Source organism: Oncorhynchus keta, unplaced genomic scaffold, assembly GCF_023373465.1.
Source record: "Oncorhynchus keta strain PuntledgeMale-10-30-2019 unplaced genomic scaffold, Oket_V2 Un_contig_3168_pilon_pilon, whole genome shotgun sequence".
NCBI classification, from domain to species: Eukaryota; Metazoa; Chordata; class Actinopteri; order Salmoniformes; family Salmonidae; genus Oncorhynchus; species Oncorhynchus keta.
The window spans coordinates 1-18,962 of NW_026287113.1; the positions used below are offsets into that span (position 1 = coordinate 1).

At 46.7% G+C, this 18,962-nt stretch overlaps 2 protein-coding genes across 2 annotated transcripts; one reads left to right on the forward strand and one right to left on the reverse strand.

The window, feature by feature from the left end:
- The first annotated feature begins 58 nt into the window (after window positions 1-58).
- On the forward strand, window positions 59-6,930 carry LOC127923741 (ribonuclease inhibitor-like). The gene is made up of 6 exons (XM_052507807.1): window positions 59-552; window positions 998-1,171; window positions 1,299-1,469; window positions 4,001-4,174; window positions 4,661-4,707; window positions 5,642-6,930. The coding sequence occupies exons 1-6, from the start codon at window positions 356-358 to the stop codon at window positions 6,238-6,240; spliced, it is 1,362 nt and encodes a 453-aa protein (XP_052363767.1). The 5' UTR covers window positions 59-355; the 3' UTR covers window positions 6,241-6,930.
- A 1,809-nt stretch (window positions 6,931-8,739) lies between these two features.
- Window positions 8,740-18,209, reverse strand: LOC118381606 (E3 ubiquitin-protein ligase Mdm2-like). Its single transcript, XM_052507808.1, has 4 exons — window positions 17,979-18,209; window positions 16,684-16,839; window positions 16,008-16,079; window positions 8,740-9,742 (listed from the first exon to the last, which is right to left on the reverse strand). The coding sequence occupies exons 1-4, from the start codon at window positions 18,207-18,209 to the stop codon at window positions 9,122-9,124; spliced, it is 1,080 nt and encodes a 359-aa protein (XP_052363768.1). The 3' UTR covers window positions 8,740-9,121.
- Between the last annotated feature and the right edge of the window lie 753 nt (window positions 18,210-18,962).

Genomic DNA, 18,962 nt, shown 5'->3' on the forward strand with positions numbered 1-18,962 from the left:
ATAAGGACAAATATAGCTGGGTCCCTGGACATCCAGAAAGGACAACAGCTGTCCTGTCCAGAAAGGAGACATGTCTGATAAGGACAAATATAGCTGGGTCACTGTCCAGAAAGGGGGGACGCGCCTGACAGAGGACGCGCCTGACAGAGGACACGCCTGATACAGGACCAGCCATAGTATAATTAAGAACTGGTGCCAACTGTTTGACAACTGACAAACCTTAAAGGGCCGGCGCACAATTTTACTATAGCGCCATACTGGTATTATCAACTTCACTATGACATTCAAAAGTAACACAGGTTTACACTAGCAGGGAAAGCTAAACTTACACTAACATTAATACAACCTCTCTCTCATGTATCTACTCTGTATTTGCAGACTTGCTGACTGTCAACTCATAGAAGCATCGTGTGAACTGTTAGTCTCCTCTCTCAGCTCAAACCCCTCAAACCTGAGAGAGCTGGACATGAGTAACAATGACCTGAAGGATTCAGGAGTGAAGCGGCTCTCTGCTGGACTGGGGAATCCCCACTGTAAACTGGAGACTCTGAAGTCAGTACCCCACTTCTTGTTCAATAAGTGATCCACAGTTTGAGAAAACTGTTTTATAAGATGTAGAATGGTATCAAAATCAATTTGACATCTTTATCAGTGATGAGAGGATATGGGTGTCTCATGTTAGAATGGGGCGTCTAAAATGGGTCTCTGATAAGGACAAATATACATGATTGGACATTTTTGTTCTAAAATAGCCAAGGATTTCAAAAACTGAAGGTACCTGTCCAGAATTGATTGATTTCATATGGAATGACCCTGCAGGCTATATTGATTGATTTTCATATGGAATGACCCTGGACATTTGATTGATTTTCATATGGTGAAAGGCTATATTGATTGACAAAATGACCCTGCAGGCTGGAATGACCCTTGATTGATTTTCATATGGAATGACCCTGCAGGCTATATTGATTGATTTTCATATGGAATGACCCTGCAGGCTATCAGGCTGTGGATTTACAGAAGAAGGCTGTGCTGCCCTGGTCTCAGCTCTGAGGTCAAACCCCAACCACCTGAGAGAGCTGGACCTGAGTGACAATCATCTAGGAGACTCAATAGTGCAACATGTCTCTCCTGGATTAGAGGATTCAATCTGGAGACTGGAGATCCTAAAGTCAGTAATACGGTTGGATTGTTTGTTTTCAGTAATCCCAACAGGTTTGATCTTCAGAGTTTGTAATTTACCATCAACTGCTGTGAAGCTCAGAGGAAACCTCATGTAATTGCCTCTGTATCTGCAGTCTCTCTGGCTGTAAACTCACAGAAGCATCCTGTGAAGTGTTGGCCTCAGCTCTCAGTTCCTCCTCACACCTGAGAGAGCTGGATCTGAGTAACAATGACCTGCTGGATTCAGGAGTGAAGCTGCTCTTAGCTGGACGGAGAGATTCACCGTGTAAACTGGAGATTCTGAGGTCAGTTTTCCTGTATTTAGGTGATAACAGTTCACCATGTAAACTGGAGACTCTGAGGTCAGTTCTCCTGTATTTAGGTGATAACAGTTCACCATGTAAACTGGAGATACTGAGGTCAGTTCTCCTGTATTTAGGTGATAACAGTTCACCATGTAAACTGGAGATTCTGAGGTCAGTTCTCCTGTATTTAGGTGATAACAGTTCACCATGTAAACTGGAGACTCTGAGGTCAGTTCTCCTGTATTTAGGTGATAACAGTTAATAATAATAATATAATATATGCCATTTAGCAGACGCTTTATCCAAAGCGACTTTACAGTCATGTGTGCATACATTCTACGTATGGGTGGTCCTGGAATCGAACCCAGTACCCTGGCGTTACAAGCGCCATGCTCTACCAACTGAGCTACAGAAGGGCCACGACCAGTTCAGTTGTTCATTAACAAACTCTGATATAAATCTGACTGTGTCTTAACTGACACTTATGATGAAGCTGTTACTTTTTTAAACTTGTATTTTTTTAGTTAGTTTTTACAAGCAACGCTGTGATAATTTCATGTCAAATATTGTAATTATTGTGCCGATGTAGTTTGTCTATATGCGAGTCCAATAACTGAATGGGTGTAGCTTTACGAAGGCATGTTGACTTGACATGTCTTCACATTACGAGCAACAAAAGGAGAGCGATGGTTTCCTTGTGATCGCAACACGTTAACGATGACATGACAGCGCCGTGATTGGCAGAGAGGTTTTTAGAAACTCTCTTTTGTTATTGGTCTATGGTGATGTCACAATGGAAAGCCCAAAACTCCCGCCCATGTCAACCTGCTGATCAGAAATTGGAAACTCTCTTTTGTTATTGGTCCTATTAACCCATTTTCCCCACATTGTGATGTCACAATGGAAAGCCCAAAACTCCCGCCCATGTCAACCTGCTGATCAGAAATTGGAAACTCTCTTTTGTTATTGGTCCTATTAACCCATTTTCCCCACATTGTGATGTCACAATGGAAAGCCCCAAACTCCCGCCCATGTCAACCTGCTGATCAGAAATTGGAAACTTCTTTTGTTATTGGTCCTATTAACCCATTTTCCCCACATTGTGATGTCACAATGGAAAGCCCCAAACTCCCGCCCATGTCAACCTGCTGATCAGAAATTGGAAACTCTCTTTTGTTTTGGTCCTATTAACCCATTTTCCCACATTGTGATGTCACAATGGAAAGCCCAAAACTCCGCCCATGTCAACCTGCTGATCAGAAATTGGAAACTCTCTTTGTTATTGGTCCATTAACACACATTGTGATGTCACAATGGAAAGCCCAAAACTGATGTCAAATCAGAAGTGTTCAGGGTATTTTCAACCAACCAACTATCAACTATAACACGGATCAGGTTTTTTTCCTCCACAGTTTTACACTCTTAGTTTCATCGGCTGTGATGTCAAACACAATATCAAATATGATCTGAAACACAGGGGGAAAAACAGAATTGTGACCTGCGCTCGGTCTTTAAGTTTAGGTCCTGAAAGCCACGAGGGCATTGTGACTGTGCTCGGTCTTTAAGTTTAGGTCCTGAAAGCCACGAGGGCAGTGTGACTGCGCTCGGTCTTTAAGTTTAGGTCCTGAAAGCCACGAGGGCAGTGTGACTGCGCTCGGTCTTTAAGTTTAGGTCCTGAAAGCCACGAGGGCAGTGTGACTGTGCTCGGTCTTTAAGTTTAGGTCCTGAAAACCACGAGGGCAGTGTGACTGCGCTCCGTCTTTAAGTTTAGGTCCTGAAAACCACGAGGGCAGTGTGACTGCGCTCCGTCTTTAAGTTTAGGTCCTGAAAGCCACGAGGGCAGTGTGACTGCGCTCGGTCTTTAAGTTTAGGTCCTGAAAACCACGAGGGCAGTGTGACTGTGCTCGGTCTTTAAGTTTAGGTCCTGAAAGCCACGAGGGCAGTGTGACTGTGCTCGGTCTTTAAGTTTAGGTCCTGAAAACCACGAGGGCATTGTTATACTCACAGGTTGAATTCTATACCCATCTAAAGAGAACAAACATTCAGTTTTAAACATTACACATTTTATCAGGGGCACCCCATCCCCCAACCCCAAGTTTGGGAACCACTGGCATATGGCCAATCAGATGCTGAATTGAAGTTTGGGAACCACTGGCATATGGCCAATCAGATGCTGAATTGAAGTTTGGGAACCACTGGCATATGGCCAATCAGATGCTGAATTGAAGTTTGGGAACCACTGGCATATGGCCAATCAGATGCTGAATTGAAGTTTGGGAACCACTGGCATATGGCCAATCAGATGCTGAATTGAAGTTTGGGAACCACTGGTATATGGCCGAACATCAAAACAACATCTGATTGGCCATAGGTCAGTGGTTCCCAATCAGATGCTGTATTGCGGATATTATTTAAATAACACCACAGTAATGATATTATGAATATATGTACACATGGATACAACAGCCAGTCTATGTTCACCACCATAGAATAGCTGTGTGATTTTGGAATCATGTTAAAACTCTCTGCAGGTTGGCATTCTGTGAAGTCACAGAGGAAGGCTGTGCTTCTCTGGCCTCAGCTCTGAAGTCAAACCCTTCACACCTGAGAGAGCTGGATCTGAGTTACAATCACCCAGGAGACTCGGGAGTCAGACTGCTCTCTGCTGGACTGGAGGATCCACACTGCAGACTGGAGAAACTCAAGTAATGTAGAGGGTTTATGTCAGTCCATGTTGAGTGACATACTGTAAGACATGTTTCTGACCTATCAGGTTAGTTATGTCTTACAGTACACACAAATTAGCATAACTAACCTGATAGGTCAGAAATGTGTCTTACAGTAGACATAAATTAGAATAACTAACCTGATAGGTCAGAAACATGTCTTACGGTACATGATAATTACATGTTTCTGACCTATCAGGTTAGTTATGCTAATGTATGCATACTATAAGACATGTTTCTGACCTATCAGGTTAGTTATGCTAATGTATGCGTACTGTAAGACATGATTCTGACCTATCAGGTTAGTTATGCTAATTTATGCGTACTGTAAGACATGATTCTGACCTATCAGGTTGGTTATGCTAATTACATTAACTGTAAGCCAAACACACTTACCACGACCTGGACGGTGTGATGTGGGGACCTTGTGTGGACATTGCCTGTCTGTTCTTCTTACCCCTACAGTGTGGAACATGGAGGACAGTACACAATTAAACACGGGCTTAGAAAATGTGAGTGTTGACTGCTGCGAAGAAGAAATCCTGTTAGTTTTATTTTAAGTTGACTCGAAGAAAGATCGTTTTTCAGAGCGTGTGTGTGTGTGTGTGTGTGTGTGTGTGTGTGTGTGTGTGTGGTTACACTAACAGGACCTCGCTCTGTTGGGAATATTGATTGGTGTGTTATGAGGTTATGATCATACAGTATAACATTATATATCATTCAACAAATCTGACTTAACCTTTTCCCTTGGCTCTTTAATACCGAGAAACATTATCATTCTGATGGGGCTCTTTAACACCTAGAAACATTATAATTCTGATGGGGCTCTTAAATACCTAGAAACATTATCATTCTGATGGTGCTCTTTAACACCTAGAAACATTATCATTCTGATGGGGCTCTTTAATACCTAGAAACATTATCATTCTGATGGGGCTCTTTAACACCTAGAAACATCATTCTGATGGGGCTCTTTAACACCTAGAAACATTATCATTCTGATGGGGCTCTTTAATACCTAGAAACATTATCATTCTGATGGGACTCTTTAATACCGAGAAACATTATCATTCTGATGGGTCTCTTTAACGCCTAGAAACATTATCATTCTGATGGGGCTCTTTAATACCTAGAAACATTATCATTCTGATGGAGCTCTTTAATACCTAGAAACATTATCATTCTGATGGGGCTCTTTAATACCTAGAAACATTATCATTCTGATGGGGCTCTTTAACACCTAGAAACATTATCATTCTGAGGGTGCTCTTTAATACCTAGAAACATTATAATTCTGATGGGGCTCTTTAACACCTAGAAACATTATCATTCTGATGGGGCTCTTACTTAGAAACATTATCATTCTGAGGGGGCTCTTTAATATCTATGATGATCATTGTGATATGATGATGCTTTGTAATTTGTGTCCTGGTCTCCCCCAATCAGATGGCTGTGTGCTCTCGCTGGACCCGAACACAGCAAGCAGAAACCTCTCTCTGTCTGAGGAGAACAGAACGGTGACATGGAGGACAGAGGAGCAGCCGTATGCTGATCACCTGGAGAGATTTCAGGATTTCGACCAGGTGCTGTGTACAGAGGGTCTGTCAGGGCGCTGTTACTGGGAGGTAGAGTGGAGTGGGAGAGGAGCTCATATCGGTGTGACGTATAAAGGAATCAATAGGTCAGGAAGGGGTGATGACAGTGGGCTTGGACCTAGTGACAAAACCTGGTGTCTGGTCTGTTGTGATGACCATTACATGGCCTGGATCAATAGTAAGCTCACTACCATACCTTCCCCCTCCTCCTCCCCCCCGTCCAACAGAGTAGGACTGTATCTGGACTGGCCGGCCGGCACGATGTCTTTCTACAAGGTCTGTTCTGATACACTGACTCACCTGCACACGTTCTACACCACATTTACCGAGCCCCTCTACCCAGGGCTGTTTGTTTGGTGTCACTCCTCAGTGTCCCTGTGTCAGGTGGTGGCCCTGTGTCAGAAACACAACGTCATGTTTCCCTCTAATCACGGTCCTGTTCGGCAGTAGGAGACGCCGTGTATCACACCACCCGGGCCTTATTGCTTAATTAGAAAACGGCTCCCTGGGAAATCTGCGGTTTGACTGGTTTAAATGGTGTGTTGTCATTGATAATTCCCCTATTCCCACACATCATTTAGATGTAGTATCAGTTGTAAAATAGATAGTATTGATTCTAGATTGTCATATTGGCCATTCAATCCTGTCTTGGCCATATTACCACAAACCCCCTAAAGGTGCCTTATTGCTATTATAAGTGGGTTACTAATGTAATTAGAGCAGTAAAAATACATGTTTTTGTCATACCCGTGGTATAAGGTCTGATATACCACGGCTGTCAGCCAATCAGCATTCAGGGCTCCAGCCACCCGGTTTATAATGTCTGATATATCACGGCTGTCAGCCAATCAGCATTCAGGGCTCCAACCACCCAGTTTATAATGTCTGATATACCACGGCTGTCAGCCAATCAGCATTCAGGGCTCCAACCACCCGGTTTATAACCCTTTTATTATACAATTCTGCTTCTGTGTGAACTCAATTACACAGAATGGAAATGACATAACAGATTTGACCTGTGAACTCAATTACACAGAATGAAAATGACACATCACAGATTTGACCTGTGTGAAATGAAGACGATGGAATAAAGAGTTGGTATTTGTTTAAATGGTATTTGAATAAATTCAATAAAACTGACGTTTGGCCAAAGTTTCTTCACTTTTGTTCCTGTAATTACACATGAAAAATTAAATGTAGATATAATAATATATCACAGGTTGTTTATGGAATAACCTTTTACACAAAGGTATAATGCTACATGGGGAGGCAGGTAGCCTAGTGGTTAGAGGCAGGTAGCCTAGTGGTTAGAGTCAGGGTAGCCTAGTGGTTAGAGGCAGGGTAGCCTAGTGGTTAGAGGCAGGGGTGACCTAGTGGTTAGAGGCAGGGTGACCTAGTGGTTAGAGACAGGGTAGCCTAGTGGTTAGAGGCAGGGTAGCCTAGTGGTTAGAGACAGGGTAGCCTAGTGGGGAGAGACAGGGTAGCCCATTGGTTAGAGGCAGGCTAGCCGAGTGGTTAGCGGCAGGGTAGCCTAGTGGTTAGAGGCAGGGTAGCCTAGTGGTTAGAGACAGGGTAGCCTAGTGGTTAGAGGCAGGGTAGCCTAGTGGTTAGAGGCAGGTAGCCTAGTGGTTAGAGGCAGGTAGCCTAGTGGTTAGAGGCAGGGTAGCCTAGTGGTTAGAGACAGGGTAGCCTAGTGGTTAGAGGCAGGTAGCCTAGTGGTTAGAGACAGGGTAGCCTAGTGGTTAGAGGCAGGGTAGCCTAGTGGTTAGAGGCAGGTATCCTAGTGGTTAGAGGCAGGTATCCTAGTGGTTAGAGGCAGGTAGCCTAGTGGTTAGAGGCAGGGTAGCCTAGTGGTTAGAGGCAGCGTAGCCTAGTGGTTAGAGGCAGGTAGCCTAGTGGTTTGAGTCAGGGTAGCCTAGTGGTTAGAGGCAGGGTAGCCTAGTGGTTAGAGGCAGGGTAGCCTAGTGGTTAGAGGCAGGGTAGCCTAGTGGTTAGAGACAGGGTAGCCTAGTGGTTAGAGACAGTACTAGATTGGAGTCTTGTCAGGTAGGGGAAGGTTTAGTACTAGATTGGAGGCTTGTCAGGTAGGGGAAGGTTTAGTACTAGATTGGAGGGCTTGTCAGGTGGGGGAAGGTTTAGTACTAGATTGGAGGGCTTGTCAGGTAGGGGAAGGTTTAGTACTAGATTGGAGGGCTTGTCAGGTGGGGGAAGGTTTAGTACTAGATTGGAGGTTTGTCAGGTGGGGGAAGGTTTAGTACTAGATTGGAGGCTTGTCAGGTAGGGGAAGGTTTAGTACTAGATTGGAGGGCTTGTCAGGTAGGGGAAGGTTTAGTACTAGATTGGAGGGCTTGTCAGGTAGGGGAAGGCTTAACTACCAAAACAGGGTTAAAAGAACTAGAATCACAGCAAACCAAATACATGTTAGCCCATATAAATCAAAACTTGGGTTTAATATCGTTCAAAACGTCTCTTCAGCACTCCAATGGCATAAACAACAGCCGTAAATGTTTCAAACTTCAGTTAGTCGTCTTGCCTGGGTTGAGACTTGAGAAAGGAGCAGTGTTTTAGTGTCATCTTGTGACCCAAATGGCTCCCCATGGGCCCTGGTTTATAGTTGTGCACTAGAAACGGGAATAGGTTACCATAGTGACTTGGGGGCTGGGGGGGGCAAGTTGTCACCAGGGGCAATAGATATGGACGGGGCTAGACGAGAGAACAGGTTGAGACATGTTTCCTGGAGATTTAAATGAAAAGTCGTCTCCCTGGCAACCACTACCCACTCGCTCTCTTGTCGTCACCAACAAACCTCTCTACCGGCGAACTTTATTGAGACATTTGACTTTCACGTAGTTTAAACCCCATGTCATTATCGACACAATGATATAAAACACTATCATCTGTGTAGAATAGAGGGAAGACTGGGTGAAAATAAACAAAGGACAACCAATGTACATCTCTGTTAATTTGCTAAACATTCTTTATTTAATAAAATATATTGAATTGTTTCACCACTAAGAGAATTTTATCAATTTGAAAAACTAGAAAGGCTATTTGACTGAACATTAGAAATCAATCCCAAATCAACAACAACAGGCACCTTGTTTGATAGAGTTCATAAATAAAATCACTTCCAAATAAACAAACTTAAAACATATTATTTATTCATTCAGGATTTAAGTTGTTTTTGAGGAACAGGGAGTTGTGTAGCTATGGGTTACACCCTATTCCCTATATAGTGCACTACTTTAGACCAGAGTCCTATTGGGGCCATGGTTGAGAGAGTGGTGCACACTACATAGGGAATAGACTGCTTATATTTGGAATGTACAGTCTAGCCGATAGCCGTCCTCAGCTGAGATAAATTAAGACGACAGACTGGATCGGCTGCCTGCAGACGGGACACAGCTTGCTTCTCTTCTTCAGTTTCCTGGCGCAGGTGTAACAGGCCATGAGGTGCCCAGTGCGTCCGTGTACGATGCAGCCGTTCTTGGGCCTGGTCTGACAGATGACGCAGGGCTCCAGGCAGCTGGCGGGGAGGTGAGCCTCCAGGCTGTTGAAACGCTCCAAGTCTGGTGCAGTCACTTCTTGACTGAGGGGGGGCGCTAGAGGACGAGCCTGAGCCCACGCCGTTGGAGTTCGAAGAAGAGGTGGAGGGCTGGGAGGAGCAGGCCGAGTCTTGGGAATCCGGGCCAGAGACGGACATCAATTCCTGGGAGTCTTTGAGGAGGGGAAGGGGCGACCTGGCTCTCTTCCCGTCTGGAACATCCAGACCTTCGGTCTCGTCGGGCTCTGTCGGGGCTGGGGTAGGCTTGGGGGGTAAGGGTTTGAGGTTGGGGGCAGCAGAGTTGCTGTCAGATTCGGGAAACCAGTCCATTCTTGGCGTCCAACAGCGGTTGCAGTTTCGGGGGAGGGGAGGGTTCAACTCCTCACACTTTGAGCACTTCCAGTAGTCCTGAAACAACACCGCTAGATTAGACCACAGACACCACCACTAGATTAGACCACAGACACCACCACTAGATTAGACCACAGACACCACCACTAGATTAGACCACAGGCACCACCACTAGATTAGACCACAGCACCACCACTAGATTAGACCACAGCACCACCACTAGATTAGACCACAGCACCACCACTAGATTAGACCACAGCACCACCACTAGATTAGACCACAGCACCACCACTAGATTAGACCACAGACAGCACCACTAGCTTAGACCACAGACAGCACCACTAGCTTAGACCACAGACAGCACCACTAGCTTAGACCACAGACAGCACCACTAGATTAGACCACAGACAGCACCACTAGATTAGACCACAGACAGCACCACTAGATTAGACCACAGACAGCACCACTAGATTAGACCACAGACAGCACCACTAGATTAGACCACAGACAGCACCACTAGATTAGACCACAGACAGCACCACTAGATTAGACCACAGACAGCACCACTAGATTAGACCACAGACAGCACCACTAGATTAGACCACAGACAGCACCACAAGATTAGACCACAGGCACCACCACAAGATTAGACCACAGGCACCACCACAAGATTAGACCACAGGCACCACCACTAGATTAGACCACAGGCACCACCACTAGATTAGACCACAGGCAACACCACTAGATTAGACCACAGGCAACACCACTAGATTAGACCACAGGCAACACCACTAGATTAGACCACAGACAACACCACTAGATTAGACCACAGGCACCACCGCTAGATTAGACCACAGGCACCACCGCTAGATTAGACCACAGGCACCACCGCTAGATTAGACCACAGCACCACCGCTAGATTAGACCACAGCACCACCGCTAGATTAGACCACAGCACCACCGCTAGATTAGACCACAGCACCACCGCTAGATTAGACCACAGGCACCACCGCTAGATTAGACCACAGGCACCACCGCTAGATTAGACCACAGGCACCACCGCTAGATTAGACCACAGGCACCACCACTAGATTAGACCACAGGCACCACCGCTAGATTAGACCACAGCACCACCGCTAGATTAGACCACAGCACCACCGCTAGATTAGACCACAGCACCACCACTAGATTAGACCAGAGACAGCACCACTAGATTAGACCACAGACAGCACCACTAGATTAGACCACAGACAGCACCACTAGCTTAGACCACAGACAGCACCACTAGCTTAGACCACAGACAGCACCACTAGCTTAGACCACAGACAGCACCACTAGATTAGACCACAGACAGCACCACTAGATTAGACCACAGACAGCACCACTAGATTAGACCACAGACAGCACCACTAGATTAGACCACAGACAGCACCACTAGATTAGACCACAGACAGCACCACTAGATTAGACCACAGACAGCACCACTAGATTAGACCACAGACAGCACCACTAGATTAGACCACAGACAGCACCACAAGATTAGACCACAGACACCACCACAAGATTAGACCACAGACACCACCACAAGATTAGACCACAGACACCACCACTAGATTAGACCACAGGCACCACCACTAGATTAGACCACAGGCACCACCACTAGATTAGACCACAGGCAACACCACTAGATTAGACCACAGGCAACACCACTAGATTAGACCACAGGCACCACCACTAGATTAGACCACAGGCACCACCACTAGATTAGACCACAGGCACCACCACTAGATTAGACCACAGGCACCACCACTAGATTAGACCACAGGCACCACCACTAGATTAGACCACAGGCACCACCACTAGATTAGACCACAGGCACCACCACTAGATTAGACCACAGGCACCACCACTAGATTAGACCACAGGCACCACCACTAGATTAGACCACAGACACCACCACTAGATTAGACCACAGACACCACCACTAGATTAGACCACAGACACCACCACTAGATTAGACCACAGACACCACCACTAGATTAGACCACAGGCACCACCACTAGATTAGACCACAGGCAGCACCACTAGATTAGACCACAGGCAGCACCACTAGATTAGACCACAGGCAGCACCACTAGATTAGACCACAGGCAGCACCACTAGATTAGACCACAGACAGCACCACTAGATTAGACCACAGACAGCACCACTAGATTAGACCACAGACAGCACCACTAGATTAGACCACAGACAGCACCACTAGATTAGACCACAGACAGCACCACTAGATTAGACCACAGACACCACCACTAGATTAGACCACAGGCACCACTAGATTAGACCACAGACACCACCACTAGATTAGACCACAGACAGCACCACTAGATTAGACCACAGACAGCACCACTAGATTAGACCACAGACAGCACCACTAGATTAGACCACAGACAGCACCACTAGATTAGACCACAGACAGCACCACTAGATTAGACCACAGACAGCACCACTAGATTAGACCACAGACAGCACCACTAGATTAGACCACAGACAGCACCACTAGATTAGACCACAGACAGCACCACTAGATTAGACCACAGGCACCACTAGATTAGACCACAGGCACCACTAGATTAGACAGCACCACTAGATTAGACCACAGACAGCACCACTAGATTAGACCACAGACAGCACCACTAGATTAGACCACAGACAGCACCACTAGATTAGACCACAGGCACCACCACTAGATTAGACCACAGACAGCACCACCACTAGATTAGACCACAGACAGCACCACCACTAGATTAGACCACAGACAGTACCACCACTAGATTAGACCACAGACAGTACCACCACTAGATTAGACCACAGACAGCACCACCACTAGATTAGACCACAGACAGCACCACCACTAGATTAGACCACAGACAGCACCACCACTAGATTAGACCACAGACAGCACCACCACTAGATTAGACCACAGACAGCACCACCACTAGATTAGACCACAGACAGCACCACCACTAGATTAGACCACAGACAGCACCACCACTAGATTAGACCACAGACAGCACCACCACTAGATTAGACCACAGACAGCACCACCACTAGATTAGACCACAGACAGCACCACCACTAGATTAGACCACAGGCACCACCACTAGATTAGACCACAGACACCACCACTAGATTAGACCACAGACAGCACCACTAGATTAGACCACAGACAGCACCACTAGATTAGACCACAGACAGCACCACTAGATTAGACCACAGACACCACCACTAGATTAGACCACAGACAGCACCACTAGATTAGACCACACAGCACCACTAGATTAGACCACAGACAGCACCACTAGATTAGACCACAGACAGCACCACTAGATTAGACCACAGACAGCACCACTAGATTAGACCACAGACAGCACCACTAGATTAGACCACAACACCACCACTAGATTAGACCACAGACAGCACCACTAGATTAGACCACAGACAGCACCACTAGATTAGACCACAGACAGCACCACTAGATTAGACCACAACACCACCACTAGATTAGACCACAACACCACCACTAGATTAGACCACAGACAGCACCACTAGATTAGACCACAGACAGCACCACTAGATTAGACCACAGACATCACCACTAGATTAGACCACAGACAGCACCACTAGATTAGACCACAGGCACCACCACTAGATTAGACCACAGGCACCACCACTAGATTAGACCACAGGCACCACCACTAGATTAGACCACAGGCACCACCACTAGATTAGACCACAGGCACCACCACTAGATTAGACCACAGGCACCACCACTAGATTAGACCACAGCACCGCTAGATTAGACCACAGCACCGCTAGATTAGACCACAGACACCACCACTAGATTAGACCACAGACAGCACCACTAGATTAGACCACAGACAGCACCACTAGATTAGACCACAGACACCACTAGATTAGACCACAGGCACCACTAGATTAGACCACAGGCACCACCACTAGATTAGACCACAGGCACCACCACTAGATTAGACCACAGGCACCACCACTAGATTAGACCACAGGCACCACCACTAGATTAGACCACAGACACCACCACTAGATTAGACCACAGGCAACACCACTAGATTAGACCACAGGCACCACCACTAGATTAGACCACAGGCACCACCACTAGATTAGACCACAGGCACCACCACTAGATTAGACCACAGGCACCACCACTAGATTAGACCACAGACACCACCACTAGATTAGACCACAGGCACCACCACTAGATTAGACCACAGACACCACCACTAGATTAGACCACAGACACCGCTAGATTAGTCCACAACACCGCTAGATTAGACCACAGACAGCACCACCACTAGATTAGACCACAGACAGCACCACCACTAGATTAGACCACAGACAGCACCACCACTAGATTAGACCACAGACAGCACCACCACTAGATTAGACCACAGACAGCACCACCACTAGATTAGACCACAGACAGCACCACCACTAGATTAGACCACAGACAGCACCACCACTAGATTAGACCACAGACAGCACCACCACTAGATTAGACCACAGACAGCACCACCACTAGATTAGACCACAGACAGCACCACCACTAGATTAGACCACAGACAGCACCACCACTAGATTAGACCACAGGCACCACCACTAGATTAGACCACAGACAACACCACTAGATTAGACCACAGACAGCACCACTAGATTAGACCACAGACAGCACCACTAGATTAGACCACAGACAGCACCACTAGATTAGACCACAGACAGCACCACTAGATTAGACCACAGACAGCACCACTAGATTAGACCACAGACAGCACCACTAGATTAGACCACAGACAGCACCACTAGATTAGACCACAGACAGCACCACTAGATTAGACCACAGACAGCACCACTAGATTAGACCAGACACAGCACCACTAGATTAGACCAGACACCACCACTAGATTAGACCACAGACACCACCACTAGATTAGACCACAGACACCACCACTAGATTAGACCACAGACACCACCACTAGATTAGACCAGACACCACCACTAGATTAGACCACAGACAGCACCACTAGATTAGACCACAGACAGCACCACTAGATTAGACCACAGGCACCACCACTAGATTAGACCACAGCACCACTAGATTAGACCACAGACAGCACCACTAGATTAGACCACAGACAACACCACTAGATTAGACCACAGACACCACCACTAGATTAGACCACAGACACCACCACTAGATTAGACCACAGACACCACCACTAGATTAGACCACAGACAGCACCACTAGATTAGACCACAGCACCACTAGATTAGACCACAGACAGCACCACTAGATTAGACCACAGACAGCACCACTAGATTAGACCACAGACAACACCACTAGATTAGACCACAGACAACACCACTAGATTAGACCACAGGCAACACCACTAGATTAGACCACAGGCAACACCACTAGATTAGACCACAGGCAACACCACTAGATTAGACCACAGGCAACACCACTAGATTAGACCACAGGCAACAGGCAACCACTAGATTAGACCACAGGCAACACCACTAGATTAGACCACAGGCAACACCACTAGATTAGACCACAGGCAACACCACTAGATTAGACCACAGGCAACACCACTAGATTAGACCACAGGCAACACCACTAGATTAGACCACAGGCAACACCACTAGATTAGACCACAGGCAACACCACTAGATTAGACCACAGGCAACACCACTAGATTAGACCACAGACAGCACCACTAGATTAGACCACAGACAGCACCACTAGATTAGACCACAGACAGCACCACTAGATTAGACCACAGACAGCACCACTAGATTAGACCACAGGCACCACCACTAGATTAGACCACAGGCACCACCACTAGATTAGACCACAGGCACCACCACTAGATTAGACCACAGGCACCACCACTAGATTAGACCACAGGCACCACCACTAGATTAGACCACAGGCACCACCACTAGATTAGACCACAGGCACCACCACTAGATTAGACCACAGGCACCACCACTAGATTAGACCACAGACAGCACCACTAGATTAGACCACAGACAGCACCACTAGATTAGACCACAGACAGCACCACTAGATTAGACCACAGACAGCACCACTAGATTAGACCACAGGCACCACTAGATTAGACCACAGCACCACCACTAGATTAGACCACAGGCAACACCACTAGATTAGACCACAGGCAACACCACTAGATTAGACCACAGGGGTTATGGGTAATATGAAACGTACCGCTTCCGTGATTTCAGTGTCGTCATCGAACGAGTCCTCCTCCTCTGCCTCGAAGATGGTGACTTCATACACCTGTGAGAGAACGACAGACACACAGGGAGTCAACAGCTGCAGTTTGACCCCAGGACACTAGAGGGAGCTGTTTGAAATGACACATCAATGTTTACTCGGGGGTCCGGGAGCATGACCCCCCGGTGATAATTTAAGAACCATCGAAAAGGTCCGCTTATTGTTGGTGTGGTGGTGCACCACAGCTAAATAAATGCAGCGGAAACACACACACACACACACACACACACACACACACACACACACACACACACACACACGAAAAGACACACACACTCGAAAAGACACACAGACACACACACAGACACACGAAAAGACACACACACTCGAAAAGACACACAGACACACACACAGACACACGAAGACACAGACACACACACAGACACACACGAAAAGACACACAGACACACACGAAAAGACACACAGACACACACGAAAAGACACACAGACACACACACTCGAAAAGACACACACACACACACACACACACACACACGAAAAGACACACAGACACACACACACACTCGAAAAGACACACAGACACACACACACACTCGAAAAGACACACAGACACACACACACAGTTGAAAAGACAGTGAGCCGAGACCTCGTCCTCTCCAGACACTGAAGCCTCTTCGGGATCGCTGTAGGCATCCGAGTCGATGGACTCCACCTCAAACTCCACGCTGAAGTTATCAGAGTCTGAGCCCAGATCCTGGCTCAGAACATCGTCACCCGCGTCACTGACCAATGAACCGACTTCCTGTTGAGAGAGACGAGAGAAAGAGAGAGCTCAGTAACATGGGACTTACACAGCTGCCGATAAGATTTACAAATTACAATCATCACTTTTTTTAAACTCAGAATCTAAAGTACTGAACAAACCGATGTCACACACTAGACGTGAAACATTTTGTCTGAATGTGTAGGAATTAATAATCCCATTCCTTCATCTGCATAATGTTGTAGCCCAGTTTAGGATCTAGTTTAGGATCTCACCCTCCTTTTATTTAGGATTGGTGGAACTACAGTCTGACAGGGTAAATAGTTGTACTGCAGGAGGCTCCCCCACAGAGTTACAGGAGGCTCCCCCACAGAGTTATACAGGAGGCTCCCCACACAGAGTCACAGGAGGCTCCCCCACAGAGTTACACAGGAGGCTCCCCCACAGAGTTATACAGGAGGCTCCCCCACAGAGTTATACAGGAGGCTCCCCCACAGAGTTATACAGGAGGCTCCCCCACAGAGTTACAGGAGGCTCCCCCACAGAGTTATACAGGAGGCTCCCCACAGAGTTATACAGGAGGCTCCCCCACAGAGTTACACAGGAGGCTCCCCCACAGAGTTATACAGGAGGCTCCCCCACAGAGTTATACAGGAGGCTCCCCCACAGAGTTATACAGGAGGCTCCCCCACAGAGTTATACAGGAGGCTCCCCCACAGAGTTATACAGGAGGCTCCCCCACAGAGTTATACAGGAGGCTCCCCACACAGAGTCACAGGAGGCTCCCCACACAGAGTCACAGGAGGCTCCCCCACAGAGTCACAGGAGGCTCCCCACAGAATTACAGGAGGATGACCCAGAGTCACAGGAGGCTCCCCACAGAGTCACAGGAGGATGACCCACAGCGTTATACAGGAGGCTCCCCACAGAGTCACAGGAGGCTCCCCACAGAGTCACGGGAGGCTCCCCACAGAGTCACAGGAGGCTCCCCACAGAGTCACAGGAGGCTCCCCACACAGAGTCACAGGAGGCTCCCCACACAGAGTCACAGGAGGCTCCCCACACAGAGTCACAGGAGGATGACCCACAGCGTTATACAGGAGGCTCCCCACAGAGTCACGGGAGGCTCCCCACAGAGTCACAGGAGGCTCCCCACAGAGTCACAGGAGGCTACTCACAGCGTTACTGTGTGAGTCTGAAGACTCGCTGCTCCTCCGGTCTCGTCTCAGGCCTCCAATCACATACCAGGACATGCTGTCATCAAAGGTCAGAGAAAAGCTGTCTGACCTGTGTCTCTTCCTGGACTCACACCCGTCCTCCTCTTGTGTGGACGACGTCCCCTCTGGAATAGAACAAAGAGGGTCTGAGCAGCGGTTTTTACTTTTAACAATTTCTTTCAAATAAGCCATTTCTCCTCCGACGGTAAAATAGAGAAGCATATTGTGCATCCGATCACTCAAATCTAATTTTATTTGTCACATACACATGGTTAGCAGATGTTAATGCGAGTCTTGCGAAATGCTTGTGCTTCTAGTTCCGACAATGCAGTAATAACCAACAAGTAATCAATTCTAAAACTACTACCTTATAGACACAAGTGTAAGGGGATAAAGAATATGTACATAAGGATATATGAATGAGTGATGGTACAGAGCAGCATACAGTAGATGGTAGAGTGCAGTATATACATATGAGATGAGTATGTAAACAAAGTGGCATAGTTAAAGTGGCTAGTGATACATGTATTACATAAAGATGCAGTAGATGATGGAGCGGCAGGGTAGCCTAGCGGTTAGAGAGTTGGACTAGTAACCGAAAGGTTGCAAGTTCGAATCCCCGAGCTGACAATGTACAAATCTGTCGTTCTGCCCGAACAGGCAGTTAACCCACTGTTCCCAGGCCGTCATTGTAAAATAAGAATTTGTTCTTAACTGACTCGCCTAGTTAAATAAAAGGTAAAATAAAATAAAAAATAAAAAAATTTAAAAAATGATAGAGTACAGTATATACGTACGTATACATATGAGATGTAGGGTATGTAAACAATGTATTAGGTAGCATTGTTTAAAGTGGCTAGTGATATATTTTTCATCCAGGAGAAAAGGTACAGCACAGATCCACATGAGCAGGACTGGTGTAGTTAGTAGGTGTAGGTTTATGTA